Below are 9,926 nucleotides of genomic sequence, written 5' to 3' on the forward strand. Positions count from 1 at the left end.
CCGGAAAGAGCTCGCTTTTGAGGTTGAAGGACCGACCTATGAGTACGGCTGGAACCACACACATCACACACCACATCATACCACCATCACCTTTGTGTAAAGGGAGGCAGCAACCGCTCCTGCCAGCGTAAAACCTTTAGTGAACGTGACTCGAACCTCAGCCTCTCATGTAACAGTTATATATATAGGTGGTCTCCACTGAGCAATTGCGCCTTCGGGGTGCAGTGGTTTAACGTAACTAGCTTACTCCCGAAAAATATGGGTTTTACACACCACAGACTCAAGGGGCTAATGCGACGAATATGAACACCGCAGCCACGCGCAGCTACAGCGTAAGCACCCAACTTTACCTTACCTTTTGCATTACTGAGTTATGAAGGTGTGTGTGTGTGTGTGTGTGTGAGAGAGAGAGAGAGAGAGAGAGAGAGAGAGAGAGAGAGAGAGAGAGAGAGAGAGAGAGAGAGAGAGAGAGAGAAACAGCCTCCTGAGCCTTGCGTTGTACTCGTGATGGGCCCTCCTGCCTCCTCGCCCTCAGGTTACCCAACACCAGGCCGGGGCGCTGGTGCCGTGCCACCTTGAGGGGCACCCAGGAGCCAGCCCGCCTTGGCTCAGGTGACACTAATAAAAGGAGCGACACCAGTGTGTACTTTCCTTATCAATTCGTTATACGAAGAGGATGATTGTTGTGAATCAGGAATTTAATTTATCTTAATGAAGTGTAAACAGGCGGTGGCGTCATGCCGCCAGGGAGGGAACGATCTGGGCGGGGCTAGCGTCGCCCCGCCCCTTCATGCCGTTATTGGTCCCCTACCGGCATTGTGGGCGGGACTCTAGTGTAGCCACGTGCAGGGCCAGGCACAGCTGAAGCAAGCATGTGTTATCCTGGGGCAGGTGACGTGTCTTGTTTCCTCATACATGACCTTTCGAGGCTTTAATTACACTCTCAGGAGACGCACTTAACAATGCCGAGTTACTTCCTTCAGGACTGGAGCACGCCAAAGTTCCGGGTGGCATGGTACGCGTAACATTCGCCTGGAGGTGGAGGTCCCGTTATCCAATCACAGCGGGCACGTGGCGGGCCGCGGCGTGCGCCGGGTGTTAGACGGACATCCAGGACAGGCGACCCGCCTCCCTCCGCTGCTACGCGTTACGGAGAAACGGTATTGCACTGTTGGCGGGATGGGTGTGTCCTTCTTGGCCGGATAAGGGCGGTGCTGTTTGAGGGGCGGAGGCCAGCGGGCGCCAGCACCAACATCGCCCTGGAGTTCCTGGCAATAGTGAGTCACTGTGTCATGGCCCCGAGCAGTCTCGTCCCGCATCCCGCCGCTGTCCCACGTGCCTCAGTCCCCTACGACAGCCTCTCCTCTCCCGCCCCTACAGTAGCCACGAGTTTGTGACCTCCATGCCAGGTGCCTTCCAGAAGCAACTCAGTCTGTGCCTTCCCCGCCCGTGCCTTGTCGTCGTCAGCTCTGCCTCAGTGACACCCCTCCAACCACGAACCTACCCACACTCAAAAGGTTACTTTATCGTGCAAGTGATGACCACCAGCACCCGGCAGGAAGAGGAGACCCTTTGATCTACTTCTCCCTGCTGCTGTTGGTGGCGTGCCGCTTCCTGCTCCTTCATCACGTCCTCACAAGAGCAGCGCACCCTCAGCCAGGCAGCGCCCATGACCACGATGTCCCGCTCCTTCCTGGTGGACTCCCTTATCTCTCCGCGAGTGACGGAGACCACCAGCGGGCGGGCACCCAGAGGCTACAGTCCCCCCTCCAACACTCACATGCCTCCTCTGCTGCCCCTCCATCAGCCGTGCCCGCCCGGCAAGCACAGCGACGTGCTTTCCCTGTACACGTGCCGGGCCTGCGTGCCCATTCCGCCTGCCCTCAAACAGGCAATGGCGCCCTCCCTCTCCTCCTTCCCGCCCGCCTTCACCTCGGGCCTGGCCCACACCCCCGTCAGCCTCCCCCAGGCCCCGGTGCTGCGCCCCGTCCCCGTCTCCCTGCCCATGCCGCCCATCTACTCGCCTCTCTACGCTCCCGTCACGCCCACACGCCCACACCTCGCCGCAACGCCCGTCTCCCAAGAGAAGAAGTCGCCAAGCCAAGGTGAGTCTCGGCGTGCGCTCCAGTGTGTGCCCATGATCCTTGCTTCCTCCTGGACGACGAAATGGGGACAGAAAGAAGTACACACACACACACACACACACACACACACACACACACACACACACACACACACACACACATTGTTATTTATTATTATTATTATTATTATTATTATTATTATTATTATTATTATTATTATTATTATCTCCTAATATTACTGTTGTTGTTATTATTATTATTATTATGTCTTAGATTCTCTACTCTGATCCAAGTACAAACGACCACGATTAGACTGGAACGCTGTGGTCGCTGATCCCGCTGAGGCCTGCATGAGTGTAGCGAGACTCGGCTGCTATATATATCATTATCATTATCATAAGCATCAACCTTCATCACCATATCACTATCATTACCATTATCATTAGTATCATCATGTCGTTTATCTTTTCTTCTTCAAAACACTCATAGCAACACTCGTGCGCTAACCGCTCGGCCGCCGCCAGCAACACTACGGACTAAATTTTCCTCACTTTTTTTCAGTCATCAATCAGCTGCCACTCCATCTCATGTGTTTCTTTCCGTTTTCTCTCTTCCGTCTTTTCATCCATTGCTTTCCATCAATTCCCTAGAATTATATCCATCCTCCCTTTTCTCTTCCCATCTCCATGGGACACAGACACCGTACAGATCTCCAAAACTAATTAAATGACTTGAGCGATAACGCCATAGTAAGCAGTAAAATTTTAATTGTTTAATAAAAAGAAATATATTCCTTATGTCATCCATCAGAATTCAAAAGGGAAGAACACAAATGTCGTAATTAGTTAAATTTTCAAAGTCGTGAAATACTCATCTTTGAATTGCCTTACTTTTATCTATCTTCTTTTGGGAAGGCCGCGACCTCCCACAACGAAGTGAACGCGCGACTATGATTAACACTGGCTTCCCCCGCTACAAGCTGACGATTTTCCATCCATCGCCGAATGGCCTAAGATCACCCACATGCTTCCTGTCTACTTACCTTCACTAACCTTATCAGTCAAGGGGAGCACAAGGGCGGGGGAGGGGTAGGACGTGCAAAGCAGCAGGATGAAAATCTGTTGTCTCACGTCTCTCACATTTCATGGCCTGCACTGCTGTCTTGGCCCGTCCCGAGTTGTTTCTCTCTGCTCTTACACGATTTTTACTCAACAAATCTACATATTACAGCAGCATTCCACCGACCATGTTTCAAGCCTTTTATACATGATTTTCATTTTACGCTCCCTACCTCATCAATCCTGCCTCATCGTCAACCTATTATTAATTTATCATACCTCATATTCCTCGCCCGCCAACATCATGAAACTCCAGCTTCATCCACTAACAGTATATTTTTCTACTTCACTTCACACTTCGTTCTCAGTCTACCCAAGACTTTGACCTCATATAATCTCACTCCAGGCAATCCTCACACCAGGTTTCCCCTTCCAGTATTACACCAATACAAAACCTTTCCTTCACCTTCCACCCCACACATTAATCCACACAAACCTATAACCTTAGCCACTCTCATTCCAGTCTAAGCTCACACCTACTATACCCTCCATATTCAACTCTAATAGGCCGCTTCAGCCTCCCTTGTTGGTTCCTGGCGTGCCGTTCCGCCACCCGTCCCCACCACAGCCTCAAGCAAACCCGCTCCGCCAACCCACCGCCGCACTGTTCTTATGCAGACGCGAAACGCTCAACATGTACGACAGATCATAATTTCTAATCACCTCATTGAACTCCATTTCCTCCTTTTCTTACTTCTCTTGTACCACCTCCTCCTCCTCCTCCTCCTCCTCCTCCTCCTCTTCAATAGTCACAGGCCCTTTATTTCTCTCTCTCTCTCTCTCTCTCTCTCTCTCTCTCTCTCTCTCTCTCTCTCTCTCTCTCCACACACACACACACACACACACACACACACACACACACACACACACACACACACACACACACACACACACACACACACACACACACACACACACACACACACACACACACACACACACACACACACATACAAGTATTATCGAACAAAAGTCTGTCTAGGGAAAATACTGAAAGCCCCAGAATAAATAAAACTACAGATACACGTAGAGATAGGCAGACAGACAGACCATTAGATGAGACAGATCACCACCGGAAGCGATGAAAAATATCCCTCCCACAACAAAACAAAGGCGAGGGATAATAAGACGAAAAACCACACTTCGTACTACTACTTATCTCTCCCTCTCACGTTATTTTCTCCTTTCTTCCTTTCTTTATTTTGTTGTTTGTCTCTCATTTGTTATATATATATTTTTTTAATTTTCTTTTATTTATCTCTTTTTCTTTCTCTCTCTCACTCTGTGTGTGCTAATGAGGCTGTCCCACCTGTCTAGCGTTGCCCCCCTCATCAGAACCTGTTCCCGCCACCTGATAATTCCCTCCTCCACCTTCGCCTCCTCCTCCGCCTCCTTGCCCTCCTCCTCCTCGACCTCGTCCTCGTCCTCGTCATCTTCATCGTCCTTCTCCTCCTCCTTTTCTTCCTCTTCCTTGCCCTCCTCTTCCTGCTGAAGAAAGTACAGCGACGCGCTACGAAGATGCTATATCATTGAGGACTCAACTTTATAAAGAACGACTCAAGCGACTCAATTTCTTGACGCTGGATTGCGTTGGATACATTACTGTTGCGGGTGGGTCTTAATCCAGGGCTTCAAATACTTGAACAATTTCAGTAATGCCGACCACTCCAAACTTTGGGGGCACCAAACTGACCCGAGAACAAGAAACAACGGTCAAACTATTTAAACGAAGCGATTTGGTGCAGGCATCATCAGTAGTTATTTCTCGAACAGAGTCATCCTGGAGCAGCTTTACTGCAGAAGCAATTAGTGTGGAAACGATCCTTAAAGAATCGCACTGATCGTCGCTCTGTTGCGTCAGGGGTGAACTGAACGTATTCACGCGTAGGTACAAAAGTGTTTTAATCTTTTCCTGAGATCACTCAAGTACATCGCAGGCACCCTCGCAACGAACCATATTTCCATGTTTCCTTTTTCTCCTCCTCCTCCTCCTAGTCCTCCTCTTCCTCCTCCTCCTCCTCCACGAGCTTAAACAATGGCGTAAATCCACCATGGATTACTATCCAAGTAATAAGGGCAATAAATTTAAAAACGAAAAGAAAATATAACTTGTTGAAGGAAAACAGCACTTATGAAGCACGTAAACATTACCACCACAGCCTCAGAGCTTGCAGAACCCTCATCCGCCAAAGCGAGCGAGACTATGAGAAGCAAACAGCACGCGAATCCAAGTCTAATCCGAAAAAGTTCTTCACTTATGTGAGATCAAAAAAGAAGTCGAAGAGCAACATCGGTCCCCTAAAAGATGAAAGCGGCGCCCTAACGCAAGACAGCAGACACATGGTCGGTCGAAATCATGAACAAGAACTTCGCGTCTGTGCTTTAATCCTTCCCGCAAGCCACTCCTGTGGCTGACGGATTGATTAAATCGCTGAAAGCAGGCAGCCTCGCAATGAGCCAATGGGCTATCTGCTACCTGCTCGTCCATGTTTCCGTGTTTCCTCCTCCTCCTTCTCCTCCTCCTCCTCCTCGCTTGTCTTGCAATATTTCTATTTATCTTTTAGTTTCTCATCTCGACTTCATGTTCTCTCACTTCCAAGCCTTCATTCTTTGTCGTCACTTAATTCTTTCCGCTTTATAAAAGCGTTCATCATTTTCCTCATGAATCCGGAAAATATCTTGTGCCTCGTAAAGAGTTATATATAGTCAGGCAAAGGTATTCGTCGTGTAGACTATGCCGCCAACAGCTTGCGTCTGCAGGTCATCAAGAAAAACAACAAACATGTTGCGACAGGTCCAGGTGCTTATGTCATTATTATTGCTTTCTATAACTCAGAGGCGTTACATTTCCCGGCCATGACTGGGAGCTCATTCTGGGGTAAAAAAAACACATGGCTGTTATGTGTATCTGTCCCTTATTTTTCTAACAATTCTTTCCTCATACAAAATTCGATCCCTCATGAGTATCTTATAAATTGTTACAACATGCAAGAACAACTGCAAAAATGTTTCATTACGTACCTCTGTTAAGAAAGAAAAATGCTAAATATATTTCCTCCGGTAGATATACTGTCCAATTAACATTATCATCCAATGGAAGCCTCAAGATTTACAGCATCCTCTGTAATTTTGGCAAATCAAAATTTCTCCTTGGGTGTTAAACAAGTTCTGGCCACAATCCTGTTTTAAATACGGTTTTCCGCATGTATTTCTGAAGTAAAGTTTCCCTGCATGTATTGATCTTGACTTACTATTCAAAGAGCTTGCAGTTTAATTTCGTTGGCCGTTAGATTTATCTGGTCATTAACTGTTATTCAGTGTTGTGTTTTTGCCATAAACCTGAATGTGTCGCCCGCTGCCATGCAATCACAGTAACGAGAACGGCAAAGCGACCACATGGATAAGACAAGAAGGCGGCATCGACACCTTTGGATGTATGCTGATTATTGTCTTTCAGTGTCTTCGTCTGTATCCTTTTGAGATGAAGTATAGCGCTTCCGGGCTTGTCTTTCGTCCTGGGCTTGTTTCTTGGACTGTTAATGAATTAGTAAATAAGAATAATAAGTAAACCCCAGCTCGCCACTTCACTAGATTCTTCTCCCTTCAACAGGAGTGACGCGGCCCCGCTCCCCGTCCCCCAGTGAGGACGTGCCCTCATGCAAGAGAATCCGCACTGCCTTCACCTCGACTCAGCTGTTAGAGTTGGAGCGAGAATTTGCCTCCAATATGTACCTGAGCAGACTCCGCAGGATAGAGATCGCCACCTACCTCAACCTATCCGAGAAACAGGTGTGTGTGTGTGTGTGTGTGTGTGTTATATTTATTCTAATACTTAGGAGGAGGCGGCGTCTTGTCATGTTCATAGTTGTCCCTATCATCATAAGCTGTATTTTAGGGAGAAAGAGATAATAAATAGTCAAGTAATAGGCTTGTATTTGCCAGTTCAGATAGAAGCATATAAATTTTTACACGTATACGTTCTGATTAATGCACAGGCCCGATTCTTCCTGAATAATACATGTGTAGCTTATTCCATGGCCATCATTGAGTAACAGCGATTACACTGTGCCACAGCTCTTTCTGCACCAACGCCCAGCGCGCCAGCACCTAGTTTTGCCCAAGTCAGTGGCTCTCACCCTCTGACAAGGATTAACGCCGCTGCTCAACCCAGCAGCCTGCCCCCCACTCCAATCTTTCCCTTCATGTCAATAATGACCGCCCTACTGACCCACCTGTAATAGCCATCGCTTTCCCCCCTCAGGTAAAGATATGGTTCCAAAATCGGCGAGTCAAGTACAAAAAGGAAGAGGGCGGCCAAACGCGTGACAAGTGTTCGTGCCTCAGGACCTGCACGTCGTCGAGGCCGCGTGAGAAAGATCACACGACCCCGCAAGGATGTGACAGCCAGAGCCACGACCAAGACCCCGAGGAGACGCCCCCGCGACCCCGCCATAATACAGCCGTCGGGGATGATCGCATCAAGACTGACAGTGCCAGCTGCGACGATAATGAGGAAGACCACCACCACCACCATCACCATCTCCACCATCACCATATGGGACACACCATGCTGCACGACGACCTCCGTCGGCGAGAAGACGTCCACTCACACAATGCGGTCACTAGTACGGAGGGACACCCGCCCGTGGGCCAGTATACCTCCGATGCGGAGTCTGAATGCGACCGAGACAGTAATGAAAACATCGACGTGGTGGTGTGAGTCGCCGTCGCCTCCCAAGACAGGTGGAAGCCGCACAAATACCGTCACCAACAAGGAAATTAAAAACTGTTGTGTTTGCAACTCTTTGCTTCTTCGAAGCGAGCATGGATTTACAAGGCGGACTGAAAAGTGTTAATGCCGTAAATGAACACCGTGCCCACACTTCAAACCGGCGTGGTATGCGGTGCGTCTGTGTCGCCGTCCTCGTGAATGGTTCAGATATTTATTACAATATTCGGTGGCGGTGGCGTCCTGTTGTGCTCGCAGTTGTCACCATCATCACCAGCTGTACTTTACACACACACACAGAGAGAGAGAGAGAGAGAGAGAGAGAGAGAGAGAGAGAGAGAGAGAGAGAGAGAGAGAGAGAGAGAGAGAGAGAGAGAGAGAGAGAGAGAGAGAGAGAGAGAGAGAGAGAGAGAGAGAGAGAGAGAGAGAGAGAGAGAGAGAGAGAGAGAGAGAGAGAGAGAGAGAGAGAGAGAGAGAGAGAGAGAGAGAGAGAGAGAGAGAGAGTATACATAACTATTTCTTTTCAGCCACACACGTCGTTTATCATTTTGGTGACTTAAGCCAAACATTCCGCGTCTGCACCTTCCCTTCACGGGGGCCGCAGCAGCGTATCCGTCTTGGATGATGTCTCAATTACAGGGACGGTCGAAGAATACCGTCAGTGCCTGCCTCGTGCATCCGACGCCCCGAGTGCCACTCACCACAGTCGCTCATGTGTAACTCTGCCGCTACTGTGAAATAAGTGCCTGCATGATCCGCCTTTGTGCCACATCCTAGAGTTGTAAGAGGCGTTCAGACTGTTTAACTGATTGATCCAGGTGTTGTAACACAGTGAACCTGTCGCCTGTGACAAGCTGGAGTATCGTCTCTTCCCCCTTGGAGTCCGCGCGGTTGTCGTGTTTCAGTGGTGTTCAGATGCGTGTGTCGTGCTGCTGCTGTTATCCAGGAATTAGGTGATGAACTTTTTTCTCGGTCGATGATATATTACTCTTACTGGGCATGCCATGTGCAGTGCCTTACTTAATTTCCACAAGAGGTGGGGAACTTTTGGGCACCATGTCCTAAGTTAACGTCCTTGTAACCAGACAGCCGCGTAGGGAGAGAGAGAGAGAGAGAGAGAGAGAGAGAGAGAGAGAGAGAGAGAGAGAGAGAGAGAGAGAGAAAAGAGAGAGGGAGCGGGAGCCATGTTATGACTCCATCGGGAGGATAATCATCGCCGGCTGCCGCTAGGGGGCCCCCAGCCTCCGGCCACCTCGCCTAATCCCTCACACATTGATTGAATCCCTTTTAGCGCAGCTCCGCCATTGTGCCCACCCTTTTTTGTGTGTGCATGTGTGTGTGTGATACGGAGATATTTTTCTGCGAGTATTTTGCCGCCACATTGTGCTCTAGTCACACCGTTGTTTACAATTGTCACGTAAAGTACCGTAAATTAGGATTACTTATGACTCGCCTCCCGTCCCTCACCTTCCCCTCGGGATAGGAGGGAGGATTGGGGAGGGCATGTGACCTGCTGATAAATAAATAAAAGACGAACAGTGAAGTTTTGTTGTATATGATGCCCGACGGAGGAGCGGCGGGGGATGAAGGACCACGGAGGAGACAGGGAGGCTGGCGGATCACCTCCTGACTCCCTTCTTCTGCCTCACTCCATTCCTGAAAGTCCGCCAGGAATATGGTGGTGTCCTCCACGTGTGATTGTATACTTAATTCCTTACTCCATAAAAAAAAATATATATATATATATATATATATATATATATATATATATATATATATATATATATATATATATATACATATATATATTTATATGTATATATATATATATCTATATCTATATCTATATATCTATATATATATCTATCTATCTATATCTATCTATCTATCTATCTATCTATCTATCTATCTATCTATCTATCTATCTATCTATCTATCTCTCTATATATCTATCTATCTATCTCTCTATATATATATATATATATATATATATAT

At 48.0% G+C, this 9,926-nt stretch overlaps 1 protein-coding gene across 1 annotated transcript; it reads left to right on the forward strand.

The window, feature by feature from the left end:
• Positions 1–480: 480 nt before the first annotated feature.
• Positions 481–9,474, forward strand: LOC127004332 (GS homeobox 1-like). The gene is made up of 3 exons (XM_050871884.1): positions 481–2,105; positions 6,813–6,991; positions 7,464–9,474. The coding sequence occupies exons 1-3, from the start codon at positions 1,670–1,672 to the stop codon at positions 7,920–7,922; spliced, it is 1,074 nt and encodes a 357-aa protein (XP_050727841.1). The 5' UTR covers positions 481–1,669; the 3' UTR covers positions 7,923–9,474.
• The last annotated feature ends 452 nt before the right edge of the window (positions 9,475–9,926 follow it).

Source organism: Eriocheir sinensis, chromosome 28 (assembly GCF_024679095.1).
Source record: "Eriocheir sinensis breed Jianghai 21 chromosome 28, ASM2467909v1, whole genome shotgun sequence".
In the NCBI taxonomy this organism is placed as follows: Eukaryota; Metazoa; Arthropoda; class Malacostraca; order Decapoda; family Varunidae; genus Eriocheir; species Eriocheir sinensis.